The 18230-nt window shown below is 57.5% G+C and overlaps 2 protein-coding genes across 2 annotated transcripts in view; both read right to left on the bottom strand.

Moving 5' to 3' along the window:
- The window catches only part of LOC138846674 (uncharacterized), a 36537-nt gene extending 33250 nt beyond the window's left edge, over nt 1–3287 (bottom strand). The window contains exons 1-3 of the mRNA XM_070063148.1: nt 3073–3287; nt 2582–2734; nt 922–2041 (exon numbers count right to left, since the gene is read on the bottom strand). Coding sequence (XP_069919249.1) covers nt 972–2041; nt 2582–2734; nt 3073–3103 — 1254 coding nt within the window. The 5' untranslated portion in view covers nt 3104–3287 and the 3' untranslated portion in view covers nt 922–971. The remainder of the gene's footprint in view (nt 1–921; nt 2042–2581; nt 2735–3072) is intronic.
- On the bottom strand, nt 3287–6191 carry LOC138846675 (USP6 N-terminal-like protein). Its single transcript, XM_070063149.1, has 4 exons — nt 5451–6191; nt 4867–4915; nt 4569–4689; nt 3287–3953 (listed from the first exon to the last, which is right to left on the bottom strand). The coding sequence occupies exons 1-4, from the start codon at nt 5474–5476 to the stop codon at nt 3805–3807; spliced, it is 345 nt and encodes a 114-aa protein (XP_069919250.1). The 5' UTR covers nt 5477–6191; the 3' UTR covers nt 3287–3804.
- Nucleotides 6192–18230: the final 12039 nt, after the last annotated feature.

The raw sequence follows: 18230 nt of genomic DNA, 5'->3' as shown, positions 1-18230 counted from the left end.
GGACAGGATTCATGGAGGAGGGGTTAGAAAGGCAGGGAGGAGATGGACCCACGGAGGGGAAGGAACGCTGGACCTCACCAGACCAGGATGGGGGCCTGAGGTGACCTCACACCTCACACAATGCTGTGCACAATGTCATGGGACATGGGGACCCTCAGGTGTCACTGGATGGCAGGGAAACAGGCCTCTGGCTGAGATTGGGGCCTGCAGTATCTGTTGTCTTGCACGAAGTCCATTAGGAACCTCTGCAGACAGGACTTGAGGGCCACAAGAATGGACCAAACGCTTCAGAAACAAACTCTTTATTCTATTTCCATCAGCAAGGGCAGGGGGAACCCTGGGTCACTCCTACGAGTTTGAGGGAAACCAGCACCTCTGCTTTCGCCATCTCCACAATGTGTTGGCCTCACAGTCTCGCTGCCACCACAGGCCACCAAATTGGTGATTCAGTGCATGCCCAGACCCCAGGGAGTCAGAGAACGTTCTAAGAGGAGAGATGGGTGCCAGATGCAAGGCCGGCCCAGTGGACAGAAACAATGGACAGGATAGATTCCTCCTGACCTCAGCTACTGGGTAGGGGGCACAAAGCATACATGGGACCCTGACTTTGGACCCAGGTGAGGCCAGGGAGGCTGCTAAGGATCAGGGACCCGAGCTGTTAAGGACCACTGTCAATAAGATGGACATGGTGTAGGCAGGGTCCATTGACTTGCAGGGTGTTGAGGTGGTCCCATATTTCCCTGCATGGCCTCAGTGTGACAGCCTCACCATGGAGGAGCCACCAGGCTCTGCCAGCACTCGGGGTTGTGAACCCACCATGGGCCTGGCCCTAGGGATGCTCCACCCACCACTGCCTGAGTGCATGGTCTGCAGGGGCCACAGGGCAGGGGTCCTCGGGCGTGTCTCAGTTGCGGGACACAGATGGGGCTGGTGTAACAGGGGCCAGGGCAGAAGGGGCGGGGCTCACAGTTCTACTTGGTTTTGTTCTCTGGGGTTCCAGGGTCTCCAGCTGGCAAGGACTCCCTAGGCTTAGGAAAGCCAGCTCCTTGTGCCATGCGGAGGTCATCCCCTGAGATGTGGGCTGAGCACAGAGGCTCTGATGCCCCGAGGGACAGGTCTGGCTCCCAGGGCTCCAGGGAGCCCTCCTCGTCACCCCACTCCTCATCGCTCGAGAAGGGCCCGCAGCAGGAGTTTTCTGCATCAAAGCTCCCTGGAGTGGAGACAGTGTCTCGGGGCTCCCCCAGGCCCTTGGTCCAGAGGGGAACCAGAGTGGCCTTGCAGGGGTCTAAGAGTGCCTGCAGGATGTTGCTATCCGGAGGCCAGCGGTCTGCGGCCAGCATGTAGACCACCAGGTCAGGGAGGGAGCCCCAGCCCGACAGCCCTTGCTGGTCCCCTGCTCGCTGCGCAGGGCGGGAGAACTCGGAGGAGCCCAGGGAGAGGCTGGAGGCCCAGGCGTCAGGGGAGTCCTCTTCATATTCCCAGTCTTCCAGCATGGAAACTTGTAGCACTTTCGTCGGGGGAGGGCTAGGATGGTCCGTGAACCCACAGGGCTGGGCCTGTCCTCGGATTCCCAGGGAGGCCGTGGTGGGCTTGCCGGGCTCTAAGAGCGCCTGGAGGATATGGCGCTGTGGGGGCCAGCAGTCTGCAGCCAGCATGTACTCCACCAGGTCAGGCAGGGACGCCGGTGCTGACAGGCTCTGCTGCTTCCCAGGGTTGTGGGCGGTGGGAGTGACAGGGGCGGCACCCAGACACTCCAGGGACCCTAGCAGGAGGCCTGCGACCCCAAGCTCTGGGGAGGTCTCCTGTGTCTTCCATGTCTCCGGCTCCCACGTGGCCTCGGGGATGGAGCACTCGACTCCTCCCACAGCCTGACTGCAGGGTGCTGAACCCCGGAGCTCCTGGGGCAGGGTGGAACCAGCAGGGCGATGCACTGCGGCCTCATCACCCAGCACCTCGGGCCTCCCTGGTGTGGGGAGCGGCCCTGGTTCCGCGGCCTCCAGCGTCCAGCCAAGGGGACCACTGGGCAGCTCCTCTGGCAGTGCTGAAAGGCAAGGAGAGGCGGTCGGCTTCTCGCAGAGGCCAGTGATGCCCGGGCTGGGCTGGAGCTGGGGCCCTGGGGCCCTCAAGGGACTGCCTGGCCCCTGGCCTGGTCCTGAGGACACCTGGCTGCTGCTGCCCACGGAAAGGTGTGGGCACCTGGCTGGGGGGAGCTGTGAGGGGAACCCAGGATGCTGGGATGGACCCCTTGGCAAGGCTGGCTCTGGGCTCCGTGTCTGACACTGTCGTCCCAGAGACATGGTCTCAACAAACTCCCATGAGGTCATTTTGTCACCTGACCCACCTGTCACCTAAGAGCCCTGACACACACCACTGGGGCTGCTGTGGCAATGACAGGGACACGCCTGGCAGGTATTCGGGCGCCCGGGTTTGGGCACCCACCTTGAGGCTCCATCGGCCATGATGTGTGAAAGCCGCTTGGAGCAGATGACATGCAGGAGGAAAGCCCAGGGCAGGTCCTGGGTACCTGGCACGCCCACTCCTGACTCCCCAGGGGGGATGGGGAGCATGCACGGGGGCCCACCTGGAGGAGGCAGCAGGCAGCGGAGCTTGCGGAGCTTCGACTGGGAGGCCTGGAGCTGCCTCCCCACGACATGCTCATCCAGGGCCCAGGCCTGGCTCAGCTGGTCCTGGAGGAACGCACTGAGGGTGTCCTGGGACAGCTGCAGGAGGCGGCCTACATGGGGTGGGGGGCAGTTGGGGTGTCTGGCTTGGAGGCGCCCAGGACAGGAACAGCACCCACGGACTCTCCACTCCCTGTCCACACACCTAGGTAGCCACTGGATCTGCAAAGTCCCCACCTGGGGTAAGGCTGAGACTCACATGTGAGGTACCCTGTCCACCCAGCCAAGGGGCAGGGCCTTGCGAGGGGGTTCCTGGGGGTACACTAACACCAGGTTCAAGCACGGGGCCCAGGCAGCCACTCCTGCTCTCCCTCAGTCCATGCTCCAGGGCTGAGCAGGATCCCCCACCCCCAGCCCAGCACCCCACCCTCCATGGCCCCAGAGGACTCACGCTTGTGGATCTTGAGAGCCACGTAGGACATGGCCGTCAGCACGGGCTCGCCCTCCAGAATGTAAATGTCCCAGAACCTGAGGGTCACTGGGAAGGGACTCTGTGGGGGCAGCAGGGGTGTGAGGATGCGGCCGTGCAGGCTGAGCAGGGAGCAGAGGGCAGCACAGGTACCCCTGCCCAGGGTGAGACCCTGGTGAGGGGGCCCCAGTTGAGGTCCTGCCACTGCTCAAGGGGTGAACTTGTCTCAGTGGGGATGTGGGGCACCTGTCAGGGGGTTGCAGGCCCCTCAGGGACACAGTGCACTGGGGAGAAGGGGTGAGGAGGACTGGCAACATGACCGCTGGCCTGCCACCCGGCCCTGTGTGCACAGCTTCCCGGGTGCAGGTGTCCCTGGGCACCTTACCCCGTCAGTGAAGCAGCCTTTGAACCACTTGGGAATATAGGTCCTGGTGGCCACACCCTGGCTGTCCTACAGGAAGGGAGAGAGGGGCTCAGGGCCTGTCCGAGTCCTGCCCAGAGACGATACTCCAATGGAGGGGCGGCTCTTCAACCAGCGCAGTGCTGGGTGTGTGGGCACAGGCGACACCTGCTGGCCCCTGGTGACTGTGCCCCGGGATGCTGGGTGTGAGCAGGAGAAGGACAATGAGTCCTCCCTGTAGAGCCCGCTGCAGACCCCTCCCACCAAGACGGCCCCTGGTCAGGCCTTGGCTCCACCCCGGTGCCAGGGACAGCTCAGACCCTGCTCCAGAGCCCCCCCTTGGAGGTGCCAGGGGCCACACCACTCACCAGGTGGCTCTTGAGTGTGGGGAGCGCCAGCTTCAGGATGGTCTCATGGTGCTGCTGCAGACGCGCGAGCTTGGGCTCCCCGGCTTTATAGAACCCTGAGAGGCCCAGACCCCCCTCGGGGAATCAGAGCCTGCAGGCAGCCTTGGGGCTGTCAGGGGGCAGCATAGAGGGTGCAGGCTGGGGGGTGCATGTGAAGGCTCTGGCATGGACAGTAGAATCCCCCCTCTGTGGGGGTACAGGATGAAGGTGGAAGAAGGCTACAGGTGGATGGCCCCGGGGTCCAGTCTGGACTGAACAGAAGTGCACCCAGAATAATGGGTGAGCAGCTGGTAGGGGGCCTGGTCGAATCTTGGGTACAACGATTAGTTCCAGGGGACCCCGTAAGGAGGGCCACCATCTGGGCACCCTCCAGCTGTGTTGAGTGAGGGCGGGTGGCGGCCATGGTGCAAAGCAGCAGGACCAGCAGGCACCTGGACCAGGACGCACCCAAGGGCTGTGGTGCGGGATGCAGAGGCAGCCATGGAGAGGCTGTGGGGCCCCGGCTGATGGGGAGACCCAGGGTCTCAGGCTGTGTGGGGGACCCCCAGCCCCACATTCAGACTCTCCAAAGGGAGATGGTTGTGGACACCCAGATGTGGGGGCAGCTGTTGAGCCGACCGTGGTGGCAGCTCGCAGCCTGGCTGCTGGGGGCTAGTCCAGCCAGCACCTACCCTGCATTGCATGCCTGTCGTTGGCCATGAGCTGTGCCAGGGCCCAGAAGGCATCTTCTTCGTCTAAGAAGATGAGGAGCAGGGCGGCCACCTGGTTCAGGCCGGGGCTGTAGCCCACCTGCTGCAAGAGCCCAAAGTCACCATGGAGCCGCACCACCTGGCTGACCAGTGTCATTTCTCGCTCCCGGAACTGGGCACCCCAGGGCAGCAGTCTCTGTGCCCCACCCCTTGCAGACCCAGCTGACATCACACAGCCCCCTCACCCCCAGCCCCCTGATTGCACCTTGCAGATACTCACAGGGTCATAAACGGAGTAGGCCAAGAGCAGGTGAAACAGGGCCTGCTGCCTGGGGACGAGAGGAGGGAGGGTTGGCGAGGTTCCTGAAGGCCGTGGGCTCAGCTCTGCATCCACACCCCTTCTCTGCAGCCCAGCCAGCGCCGTGCACACCTCTCACCCTGGTCACAGCCCAGGGCTCCTTCCTACCCACTCACCCCACACGCCCACAGCCAGCTCCAGGTCACCCTCAGCAATTGGCCTGCGGTGGAACTCAGGGGCTGGTCCCGGCCCCAGGCCACTCTGGCCTCCAGGGTCCTGGCTCCTGTCCCTGGGCTGTCTCTGCTGCTGTCCCTGTCCTCTGGAGCTTCCTGTGTTATGGCCCCACCTGCCCAGGTCTCCAACCAGCACCTGGCACCCAGCAGCTGCTCAAGGCCCAGTGCTGGCTGATCCTTCACGGGGCACTCTGCACCTACTGTGGGCCCCAAAACTTCCAGGAACCCCACACTTGTGCTAGCACCACACATCTCACCTAGGACACTCCCAATTCTCCACGGCATTGGTTCCCACAGAATCCCTCCTCAGTCACAAACTGCCCATGGCCTCACTTGACTCCGAATCGCTCCCGGAACATGACGTGTCCCCTGAAGGTCTTGCTCACGGCCACATCGATCTGCTGCACCCACTGTGACCGCAGCCGGCCCTGTGCCTTCAGCTTCTGGAGGGCGGGAGGAGGGTGGGGCCAGCCTCAGCACAGAGCCCCCGCCTCCACCATCTCAGTGTCCACATACACAGGGTCCAGCAGGGGCCGAAGGAGAGTTTGGGGACCAGGAGGCTCAGGTCCCTGAGTCCTTGACCAGGGAGGTCCCTGGTGTCAGCTGACCATGGTGCCCGTGTCACCCATGAGATCCAGAGCCCTGCCGAGGGGTCCCCTGGGACCACCCTCTGCTGATGAGCAGGCATGAAGTACTATGCTCCAGGGGACCAGTGTAAGCCATGGGCCCGACCAGGACAAGCTGCATACAACCTCCCAAAGGGGGCACTGCCAGGACATGGTGAGGGGACAGGGGCAGTCACAAGTGGAATATGCTGAACAAGGCCAGAGGGACCATCCAGAGAGGAACAGGAGCACACAGTGCCCAAAGGAGGCCTCTTCCCATCCCAGGCTATGCCAACCATGCGCTAAGCTCTGGACCCACCTGGCTCGGATGGGGCATCTCTGGCCCCAAGCTCAGGGCCCTACCTGATAGGCCCCGGGGTTCTCCGCCTTCACCGCGTCCACCCCGAGGTGCAGGCCCCACACCTTCCCCCGCACCTGGGCAGGGACGCCCTTGTAAATCCGGCGGCGCAGCTGCAGGAAGGAAGGGCTCTGGTGAGCCAGGCACAGGGCACCCTGGGCAGGCTGGGGGCAGAGGCTGCTGCAGGATGGGGGCCTGGGTGCCTGCTGTCCTGGGAGGGCTCAGGTCAATCCCCAGGGACAGAGGTGGTCTGGGCTTAGGGAACATGGATCTCAGCCATGGCCTCCCTTCCCTTGGCCAGGGCATGCCCAAGCCTGCCATCAGTTGTCTCCCAGCGGGGACCTTGAATGGGAGACACGAGGCTGAGCCAAGGTCTGTGTTCTTGGAGATAGGGACCGTGGGCCACCAACGGACTTGGAGTTGACCCAGCACCCACAAAGATGTGGGTGATGAACTCCCAAGGGGCAGAGAGGTTCCCCACAGCTCCTCAGCTGCCAAGCCACCTTCTGAGTGTTCTGATAATTCTGCCAATTCTTCAGAATTTTCAGCCATTTTTGGAGGCTTCGGTTCTGCCGATTCTGCAGGAAGACAGCGACTTTGTTGTCAGCACAGATTGGGTCTTGGAGAGCGGCCCTCGGAGGCAGCGCCCAGCCTGACCTCACTGAACCGCATGGACCCGCAGTGGGCACAGATCTGGGCCCAGACCTTCTGAGTGGGTCAGAACCAGTGACCCGTGGCTGCCTCCCCAGGAGCCACACTGAGGATGAACACCCCCACTGTCCAACCCTCCGGGTGTCCCGTGGCTGTGGGCAGTGTCCCGTGGCTGCATATTCTTTTAGGGTGGGAGGATGTGGTGGGGTAGCCCTAGAGTTCCTGACTGGGTGACTTTGGCTTCTGCCCCTCACCACCACCCAAGACACCAGGCCCTGGGGGATCCTCCCACCCCCACCCTGGCGGTCTCCACAGACAGCGCTCACCTTGGTGCCCCAGGCGCTGTCCCGGGGCAGCTGCTTCTCACTGGGAGGCAACGGAGGCACAGCCATGAGGACCTGAGCCAGGCCCGAGCCTCTCCACCGCCCACGCCAGGCCAGGGAAGGGACAACCCAGGCCCAAGCCCCAAGACTTAGACCAAGAGATCAAAGAGAAGGCACGAGGCAGCCGTCCTGCCCATGGACACCCCTGGGAAGATGGGACCTGGGAATGCAGGGAGCATGGGGCCCGCAAGGTCCCGGGTGTCGCAATGGGTCTCTGCCATGGGAGCTCCCTCCTGGGCAGAGCCCGGGCCCTGGGCAGGATCTTAGAATCCACAGTCCTGAGACAGGAAGGCTGCCTAGAAGCAGAGGACTGGGCACCCTTGGGAGCCAGTGTCAAGAAATGGCAGAACCACCAACCAGAACACGACCTGGCCTGAAATCTGCCCAGTGCTGGCAGGGTTGTCATGGTGCCTGCTCCCGACACCCTACCCGGCCGTGGGCTTGCCCTCTGCCACCTGCCTCTCCTGATCTCAGGCTGCTCAGGCCCCAACACAAACTCACCCCCTTCCCTGTCCCAAGACACCTGGGGCACAGGACGAAGGCCTAGTACCTCCTCCCAAGTCCCCAGCTCCCCGGCTCAGACTCAGGCCAGAGCGCCTTTGCTGAAAACCCTCCCTGCCCGGTCCCTTCCTCAGGACCCCAGCCAGGGGCTCGGAACTCAGCCCAGCTACCCCTTGGGCCTTGCCAAGGAGGCTGCTCTCCGGGGGCCCCGAGCCCCTGCAGCCCCGGTCTCTCGTCCTGTGCCCACACCCTCTCTGCCAGTGAAAGGGTCCCTCCCCTCCCCGCTCCAGGGCAGCCCTGTCCTGCCCAGTGTCTCCTGAGGCTCCTATCACACAAGGAGAGCCCAGGCTGTAGAGACAGGTCCCTGCCTCCAGAACAGGCGCTCTGAGAACAGAAGCTGTCCTGAGTGGCCATGGGGTGTGCCGACTCACTGCAGGATGCCCAGCTGATCCGGGAATGGGCGGGTGGCCTCGTCCTCCTCCTCCCAAGGCATCACCAGCACCCCTCCTCGGCGACCCTGCAGCCAGAAGGGCACCCAGGTGAGAAGCCAGTGCCACAAGGGATGGGGAGAGCGGGAGGGCCCCAACAGCCGCCATGGCCCTTGGCAGCCCAGTCCACTGTTGCCATGGACATGGCCGAGGTCCTAGGGCCCTTCCTCCAAGGCAGCTGCCTGGCCTGTACCTGCTCATACTTGGTGATGGTCACAGCTCGCTGCCGGGCCTCCTGCAACTCCAGAGCCTCCATGTCTGACCTGCAAGAACAAACTGTAAACAGGACAGAGCCCAGAAGCACCACAGGGTGCTGCTTCCTACCACCCCACCCTGGGACTCAAGTCCATCCGATCTGAGCCACCGCCAGGCAGGTGGCACCTGACTCTCAGGAACCAGGAGGGTGTCAGTTCAGAGGTCGTGGACATGGATGACACACGAGGGAGAGGGGGGGTGCCCCTGACTTCTGCCCCAGACTGACTGAAGGAGCCTTCTCTCCCGTGTGGTGTGGGCTTCCCTCCACTGTGCCCAAACACACCCGAGAACAGAAGGTCTCCTCCGGCTCCCAGTTCAGAGCCCCAAGTCTCCGATGAGCCCACAACAGGTACCTCTGCCTTTTGGGGAGCTCAGTGCTGACCTGGATGCCCACCCTGGGGACACCTGGGCTGGCACAGACCCACACTAAGGGCATCCTCACAGCCACCCCACTCCATCATGGGAGCACTGACAGGGCACAGTAGCCGCACTCAGCACACAGCAGGCAACGCCCGTGCTCAGCTGGCGTCACTCATCTGGGAGCCACTGTCCCTCCGCAGGTACTGTCCCTCTCACCTCTGTCCCAAATCCACCCTCCTCTGCCGAGTCCGCTCCAGTCTAGGAAAGCACACGGAGTCAGTCCCTCACAGACACGAGCAGCCTCTAACTGCCACCACCCACGCAGGAGGATTCCAGGAATGCTGACATCACGGGGTTCCACCAGCAGTGTCACAATGCCACCCTCCCGGGTCAGCAGGGCCTCGTCCCCTCAACTGTCAGATCCCTTGGAGGTGGGTCCTGTGCTGTCTCCACAGCTCTGGTCAGGAGGGCAGGCCCAGGACAGGTGTTCTGGAGCCAGGTGCACCTGCGCCTCTGGCCCCTGTCGGGCCATGAGACTGAACCCTGCTCTCTATAGAACAGCCTTTAAGCATCATAAGTTTGAATAAAGTTCCTGCAGTGAGCCCACTTCCTGACTGGGTTGCTTGTTTTGTCCTTGATGAGTTTCTCCTGTTCCTTATATACTCTGGGTGTTAACCCTTCATCGGATGCGTAGTTTGTAAATATTTTCTCCCGTGTCGTTGGTTCTTCTTCACTTTGCTGGTTGTTTCCTTTGCTGTGCAGAAACTTCTTAGCTCAGGGTCATCCCATGTTCACTTTGCTTTCCTTTGCTTCTGGGGTCTTCTCCAAGTAGTCTTTGCCCAGACCCGTGTCCTGCAGTGTTTCCCCTATCTTTTCCTTCAGGAGTTTCAGGGTTTCAGGTCTTAGGCTTCGATCATGGATCCACTGTGAGTTGACTTTTGTACAGGGTGCAAGATACGAGTCTTGTTTAAACTTCTGCAGGTAGAAACCCAATATTCCCAATGTCGTCTGAAAAAGTGTCCTTTCTTGAGGGATTTAGGTCTTTTGTCAAATATGAGTTGGTCAAAGATGAGTGGATTACTATCTGGGGATTCTCTTCTGTTCAATTAGACTGCACGTCTATTTTTGAGCCAATACTAGTTTGTTTAGTTTATAACAGCCCTGCAGTAAATTTTGATATCTGGTACTGTGATGCCTCCAGCTTTGATTTTGTTATTAAAGATTGGTTTGTCTATTTGAGATATTTGTGCCTCCATATTAATTTTTGGATTTCTTTTTACATATGTGATGTTTGTCCTTGGTATTTTCATTGAGATCACGTGGAATATGCAAATTGCCTTGAGTAATGTGATCCCTTGGATAGTTTAATTTTCCCAAATCAAAAACAAGGAAGATTTTTCCATTTTGGTGTGTTCTTGTATATCTTTCATTAATAATTTTTCATTTACATTCTAGAGATCATTTCCATTCTTAGTGAAATTTATCTCAAGGTACTTGGGTTTTTTTTTAATGAGTATATTTAATGAGATTTCTTTCCCAGCCAGAGCTGTATGTGAGAATGCTGTAGATTTTTATGTTCTATCCTGCAACTTTACAACTTCTTTGATGAGTTCCCAGAGTCTCTCAGTGGAGTCTTTTTGTGCCTGTGTGTAAGGAGCATGCCATCCCCAACAAGGTGGACCGCCTCCTTCCCACTTCGTATGCCTTTGATTCCTCTTCCTTGCCTAGTGGCTCTGAGTAAAACGTCTAGAATTATATACAATAATTACGGTGAAACTGGGCACCCTTTTCTCGGTCTGGCTCTTAATGGAAATACTTCCATCTTATCCCCATTCAATATGATGATGGCTGCGTGTTTGCTCACTATTGCCTTGAGTGTGTTGCAGTGTATTCCTTCTATAGCCAATCAATCTTTATGGTGTCCACCATGAAAGAATGCTCTATCTAATCAAATGCTTCCCCTCATCTATTGAGATAATCTTATTTTTTATCCTCCATTTTGTTGATGTGACATATTGTGTTACTGATTTGCATGTGTGGACCCCTCCCTACAATGGGCACTGGGAGCATGTGGCTGGCAGCTCTGTGTCTGTTCTCTCTCCTCACTGCTCCATGGAGTCTGTGTTCTGTTCTGTCTGCTCTGTCCATTTGTTCACCACTGACAATCTCTCTCAGTCAGTCCCTGGGAACATGGTCCTCCCTCTGTGTCTCTGGCATCTGTCTGTGCAGAGGTCAGTGCGGCCTCTCCCTGTTCAGGCATCCTGGACCCTCCCTGCCGGCCGTTCTTACTCTGCAGGCCACTCTAGCCTTGGGACTCTGTAGAGAGCCCAGCTAGAATGACCTCCAGCTCTGGGGAGCCCAGAGGGCCACCAGACACTGGGATCTCAGCAGCTCTTCCATCTCTCATTTTTTCTCCCCTTCCCTCTGTCACTCTGCCTTTCAAGTGTAGATAGAGAGAGAGAGAGAGAGAGAGAGAGAGAGAAGAGAGAAAGAGAGATCTTTTCTAAAATTGAATGGCTCCATCAGTTGCCAAGACCTTGAAATGTTTCTGCACGAGTGGGGTTGGTATAAGGAGCTCCTGGTTCCCCACTTCCCAGGGTAACCACAGGGCTGGTGATGGTCCCTCCTCCCAGAGTACAGTGGGAGCTGAGTGCCCTGTTGTCTCCCACTGCCATTCTAGGGCCACCCCCAGGAAAGATGGTGCCCTCAGGTGTGAGGTGATCCCCACATGCCCGGACCTCCCTCATCCCCACACGAGCAAGGCAGGTGTGGAGCACATTGCTCCACGCTCGTGTAGCCACAAGTCCACATTGGACAGGTGACTTCATTATCATAATGGACACTGTTCTGTGTCCTGCAGCAAAACTGCTCCCAGGGAGCCCTGCCTCTACTGCCTCCATGAGACCCTGCTCCCCACCTGAGCCAAGCACAGGGAAGACGTTGATAGGTTTCGCTCCATCAGAGTTCATCTGTGGTGGCAGATGCTCCCCAGACACATGTGGACATATGTGAAGCCACCAAGAAGCTGTTTACAGTGGACCCAAAATTGTCAAGAGTGAGCAACAACTAGCACAAATCAACGCACAAATGGAGAACAGGAGGATGTAACCATAGGAATAATAAAGGGAGGGGGTTAACAGGAGCCAAGAGTTGGATCTGAAAGTCAAAGAGCCAGGGTATGTGGCAGCTTCCAGCAGCTGGGAGAGACAGTGACAGATTCTCCATTGGAGAATTCATTGACTGATTAATGAGATGCAATGTGATAGAGAAGAAGAGACACAGAGAGAGAGAGATTCCATGTGCTGCCTCAGTCCCCAAATGCAGACAGAGCTGGACCAGGCAGAGCCATGAGCTGGGAACTTGTCCAGCTCTCCCACAAGGGTGCAGGGGCCCTCGCCAAGGCTGTCAGCTGCTGCCTCCCAGGCTCTTTGGCAGGAAGCTGGATTGGAGCAGAGTGGCCAGGCCTGGAACTTACATCCTGACATGAGACGCAGACGCCCCAGGAGTCACCTTAACACAGGGCCCCTCACCCCCTTCCCCCAGGACACTGTTTAGGATTGCTCATCTAGGCTGTCCAGAGCACTAAATTCAGAGGTCTGATTTTGAGCAGGGAATCCCCTGTGACTGACAGGTCTCTGCTGCCCTCCTGTGGGCAGTGCTGTACAGCCACACCTGCTCTGCAGTGGTGCTGGCCTGTGCTGACAGCTTTGAGAGGGACCTCTTGGCTCTCTCAGACTGGGCTCCTAGTCACGTGGGGCTGTTTGGGGGGAAGCTCCCACATCTTAGTCCTCTGTCCAACTGAGACAAGTGACGCTGGCCCGGGGACCTCCCCAGACACCAACAAAGAATTCATCTTGCTCCTGGAACCCAAGAAGGCCTTGGGAAAGTCCTCCTACCGAGCTCTGCTCTGCAAAAGGTCCGTCCTGTGCCTCCCTCCTGGGCTGCTCTAAGATTCCTGAGCAAGGAAAATCCACTGTTTGCCCCGCATCCTCACACTCACTCTCCTCACCACACTGACAGCGGGGTCAGGGTTCTTTCCCCAGGCAGCAGTGTTCCCAGTGGACACCAACGGAAGGTCCTACAACCTGACGCCTCCCCTGTCTGCCTGGAGATGGCGTCAGAGGCCCCCAGACTGCCCCCCTGGCCCGATGCCAGCGGCAGGGCCCGGGGGGGTCACATTGAGCAGGTTCACGTTGTGCTGCACACCAACTTGTCTGTGTCTGGGGAGACGGCGCACACTCACGTGCAGTGAGGTACATGGAGCTGCTGATCGCCTACAAGGTCCGCCCGGGACAGCAGAGCCCAGGATCTAGTGTGAGCCCGTCAACCAAGGCTGTGGACAGCTGCCCAGGGCAATGCAGTCTCACGGGCACAAACTCCACTTGCACCACTGTGAGGGACGCAATATGTAAGCTGTGCTGGGTGTGGACCCTGGGACATCAGGACACATTGGGTTGATCATTTTCGGACAAACCCCAGCCCGGGTCTAAGGCCGCCCTCTCAGCTCATGACGCTGGACTCTCAGCACATTCTGAAGTTGTCCTGGAGAACCACAAGGAAGAAGGTGGGGGAAGCAGGTCAGTCCAAGCCCCCCACCCCCAGGGAAGTGTCCTGCAGTGACCTGTGTTTCTGACCACCCAGCTCCATACCCAGCGTCCCCGTGCCCTCCCCGCCTCAGGGTCAATCCTGTGTGAGAAGGGCTCACAAAACACAGGGCAGCACTTACCTGTCCAGTTTATGATGACAATCACTCCAGAGAAAGAGGTGTCCACAGCCGAGCCTGCAGAGGGGAGAGGCGCGGGGCTTCTGCCCTCCCCGGGGAGCACCACCCTCCCAGCGCCTCCTGTGTCCAGCAGGTTCTCCAGGCTCTGCATGGAGGCTTCCTCGGGCAGCATGATGACCAGGTCACTGGCACTGGTGAGGACCTCAGCCCTCACCTCCCTACTCCCAACCCTGCCCGCTCTTGGAAAGAAGCAGAAAGTTCCAACCTCCGAACCACACGGCTGTTCCCCGAGCACCAAGCCCCATCCTGAGACTGACCGGGACTCCCTGCCTCCACCTGCCATCCCCTAGCATCCAAACCACACGTACTGGGGAGTCATTGTCCTAGCAGTTACGCTGTCTCTGGGACCCCTTTGCTCCATATGGGAGAACCTGGGTTTAAATCTCAGTGTAACTCCTTGTCCAGCTCGAACTCCTGCACACGGTGGGATGCGGCAGTGAGGGCTGAAGTCACGGGTTCCCTTCTACCCACCTGGGAAAAATGGATGGAGTCCTGGACTCTTGAACTCAATCTGGCCCAGTCCTGGCCATTGTGTACTAGCTAATGGGAGCGCTCTCTCTCTCTCTCTCTCTCTGTCTCTCTCTCTGTGTCTCTGTCTCTCTCTCTCTCCTGCTCTGAAATAAATGTTTTAAAAGACACTTATGCAAGACTTTTAAGGACAATGTGTCAATAAGAGTAGGAAGGGAAGAAACCACATACACATTTCTTTTTTAAAACTGATTTTAGGGGCTGGCGCCGTTGCTCACTTGGTTAAATTTCTGCCTGCGGAGCTGGCATCCCATATGGGCGACGAGTTCTAGTCCCGGTTTCTCCTCCTCCAGTCCAGCTCTCCACTGTGGCCCGGGAAGGCAGTGGAGGATGGCCCAGGTGCTTGGGCTCTGCACCCTCATGGGAGACCAGGAGAAGCACCTGGCTCCTGGCTTTGGATCGGTGTGGTGGGCCATCTGTGGCGGCCATTTTGGGTGTGAACCAACTGAAGGAAGATCTTTCTCTCTGTCTCTCTCTCTCTCTGTCTAACTCTGCCTGTCAAATTAAAAAAACAGATTTTATTTATTTATCTGAGAGGTAGAATTAGAGGGGGGAGGAAAGTGTAGGAGAGAGAGAGATAGAGAAAGAGAGAGGGAGAGGGAGAGAAAGAGAGAGGTCTTCCACCTACTGGTTCACTCCCCCAGATGGCCACAATGGTTGGAGATGGACAGATCTGAAGTCAGGAACCAGGAGCTTATTCTAGGTCTCCTACACAGGTGCTGGGACCCAAGCACTTGGGCCATCTTCTAGTGCTTTCCCAGGCCATAGCAGAGAGCTGGGTCAGAAGAGGAGCAGCCGGGACGTGAACCTGAGCCATATGGGATGTCAGTGTGGCTGGAGAAGCTTAGCCCTCTACAGCACAGCACTGGCCTTGTACATTTCTTCTTATTTCACACTTCATCCTTGGGGATGCAGTCTCCCTGTTTGTGTTTGCTAGTTCCTTCCTCGTACTTGGTGGTGCTAGGGTTTGGACGGATGACTCACCAAGATAAGACACAACCGTGACCTTTCCTTCCAGACAGGAACTTCTATCCAACCCTGGCTCAGGAGGGTCCAAGGGCCCTGAGCAGTGTCCAGAGAGCAGAAACCCCAGTGCTCACTGCTTCCTTCAGCCTCTGCTTGGCAGCAGGAGCGTGGTGCTGCCACCTGGTGGACACGGACCGCGTTCTCTCTTAACCCGCTTCCTCCATGGATGCTGAGGTGCCCTCTTCTGCAGGGCAGAGAAGAGAGAGGTTGTAGAGGTGGATTCATTGGGATGCCTTCCCTTGTCCAATCTGGCAGGGACCACCACCGAACGCAAACACACACACACACTCAGGATGCTGGGCTAACAAGGCTTAAGGCCAATGATGGGCTTCGGGTGGCCGTGCAGAAACCCAGGGGCTCCAACAGAAGAGCTTCAGGATTGTGCCCAGAGAACTGGGCTGCCATGAACTTGCCTATCTCCAGTGCCGGGATCTCCGGTGTTCAGCAGAAGCCTCGTCTGTGTTCTGCTCTAAACTTCCTGATAGCTGCTGATGTGGACTTCTCCGAGCTGGCCCTCGGGCCATCACCCACTCCCTTTCAGCCTTTAAACATACAAGGGTGTTAACTGCATTGATATTTAACAATACCTCCTGTCTATGGATGTAGCCAGCTTTTTGCTGCCTTGTATTGAGAGTATTTGAGGGTGTGTGTCTGGCCTGGGTGTTAAGGCATGTTTGGCACAGTGGGTAAAGCACTGCCAGCAGTGCTGGCATCCTATATGGGTACCAGATTGAGTCCCAACTGCTGACTTCAGATCCAGCTCTCTGCTATGGCCAGGGAAAGCAGTATAAGGTTGCCCTAGTCTTCTGGCCCCTGTGCCCCTATGGGAGACCCAAAAGAAGCTCCTGGTTCCCTGCTTTGAATTGGTGCATCTCTGGTCATGTGCCCTTGGGGAGTGAACCAGAAGATGGAGGATATCTTCTCTCTTTCCTCTCACTCTCTCTTTCTGTCTCGCTCTCTGTCCCCCCCACCCCAGCCTCTAAAATAAATGTTTAAAAATAAATAAATAAAAATCAGGCCTGTGTCAGGTATGGAGCACCAGGCTTCAAGGCCCAGGTGCACTCCTGACTGCAACTTCCTGCTAACACACATCCTAGAAGGATGATGATGCCCAAAGAGCTTGGTCCCTACCACTCACACGGAGACCTGAACTCAGCTCCCAGCTCTAGGCTTTGGTCTGTGGTAGGCATCTGGGGAATGAAACAGTGGATAGGATCACTCTCTCTCAGAAACATAAATTTAAAAACAAAATAAAAGAAGAATTCCAGGATGCGTGTCTCTTCCCCAAAGGGTGGCAGTGCTGAGGTCTCAGGGCCTCAGAGTGAGTGGTGTCCTTCCCCGAGGAGTCAGTCCAGGAGCCCCAGTGCCCTTGAAATTCAGCCCTAGAGAAGGGACGGGGGCGGAATACCACAGTGAAAGCAGACGGCTAAACCTGCCCTCACTTTCAGTGGATTTTATGAAATAAAAATGCATTCCAATCTCAGGGACAGAATCCTCCCCAGTCTCTTGTCTGATAGGAGATACAAATGTTGTAAAACGAGGTATGTGGGTGACAGGTGAGCCCCTCTGACCAGAATCTCTGTTTTGCACAGCAGACTGGTCATAGGGAAACTGCTCTCGTCACAAAGCCCGCAGCATCTACGGCTGCCACAGACAGCACTCACTGCACCGTCACCAGGTGCTCGGCACGAGAGACAGCCTTCATTGTTCTGCACACATATTTCCTCCAAGAGGAGAACAACTTTGAAATAAAATGCAAAGCAGACGTAGGAATTGGCTGTGACACTGGGACAGTCCATGACACAGAGAGGAACGGCTGAAGCAGAGACGCAAGGGTGAGGGTGGGCACTTGGATGTGATTTTGCATCAAGGATGTGAGGGCTGGTGGCTTCTATGGTGGCGACATCAGTTCTGCTTCCCACCTGGCGAGTGTGGCTCCTTGGACTTACAAGGTTGTGGCCCAGAGTCACCCTCCAATTCCTGCAAAAACCTCAAGACACAAAGGATAGCCATTTTTAAAAATACAAGTACTTGTGGCACCAGCTGAGGAAGGATCTACAAAAGGGTGGGACTGGATGTCCAGAAAACTCCAAGTTCTGGGGACAGAAGGCTGGCGTGGTCTGCTCCATAGCTCGTTGGCCAAAAGGTCGCTTGGGACAGTCCTGCTGGAAGCATCGTGCCTCCTCCACGGTGAATCCAGCACAAGTCAGGACTGGATGGGACCTTTGATCATCTGACACAATCCCTGATGTTCCACAGACCCATGAGCTCAAGGAGATGAAGCCCCTTCCCCAGGGCACCCAGCTGGGCAGCCACAGACCCAGAGCTGTGCAGATCTAGATGCTGTGCTGTTTGCACTACACCTCACACCCTCTCTGTTCCTCCTCATCCCTAACTTTCCAGGGAAATGAGCAAACAAATGAGGTGAGTTCCATGGGCTTTACTTTTTTTAATCTAAGAAATGACTTCTTCAGTAAGATGCTTCAGTCTCCCATGGCCAAGGCCAGAATACCCATATTAGGGCAAGAGATTGGCTCCATCCTGGGCGTGAAGGCAGCTCAGGGACTGTTGGTCAGCAGGGAATTTGGCAAGCGCCAGCAGCTCCCTCCCCTTTGTCTCATTTGCATGCAGAACAGAGGCAGGCAGGGTGGGTGCTGGACACCTAGAAGGGGACTGCACGCTGGCATGATGGTCTGAAACTGATACCTTACACTTCACAAAAATAACAGTTCTAGATCGAGGTCTCCCACATGGATGCTTGAAGTCCAAGCACTTGGGCCATCTTCCACTGCTTTCCCAGAGCATTAGTAGGGAACTGGATCAGAAGTGGATCTGCTGGGACACAAACCAGAGCTCACATGGGATGCAGATGTTGCCGGCAGTGCATTAACTGATGAGCCACAGCACCAGACACTAAGAGGAGCATTGACGCCAGGATTATGGAGGTTGAGAATTCCCAGGGTAAGACTCTGCAAGCGGGAGACCCTGGGATCACCATGGCATGGCTCAGTCCCAGCAGGGAGGCCTCACAGCCAAGGAAACCAATGGCACAGCTCCAAGTCTGAGACTGAAACATTGAAACCCCGGGGGCCCCTGCTGTGGCTCTGAATTCAAATGGTAGAGAACCCTGGCTCTTGAGGCCCAAGGACAGGGGAGAGTGTCCCTGCTCCAGGAG

This window comes from Oryctolagus cuniculus, chromosome 18 (genome assembly GCF_964237555.1).
Source record: "Oryctolagus cuniculus chromosome 18, mOryCun1.1, whole genome shotgun sequence".
NCBI lineage: Eukaryota > Metazoa > Chordata > Mammalia > Lagomorpha > Leporidae > Oryctolagus > Oryctolagus cuniculus.
This window is presented reverse-complemented; position numbering and strand designations above follow the sequence as displayed.

Coding starts and splice junctions, on each gene's coding strand:
- LOC138846675 (XM_070063149.1), bottom strand. CDS start 5,476: ATGTTCCGGGAGCGATTCGGAGTCAA. Junction 4,916..5,450: donor CGGGAGCGATTCGGAGTCAA/GTGAGGCCATGG, acceptor TCTCGTCCCCAG/GCAGCAGGCCCTGTTTCACC. Junction 4,690..4,866: donor CCTACTCCGTTTATGACCCT/GTGAGTATCTGC, acceptor GGGCTCTTGCAG/CAGGTGGGCTACAGCCCCGG.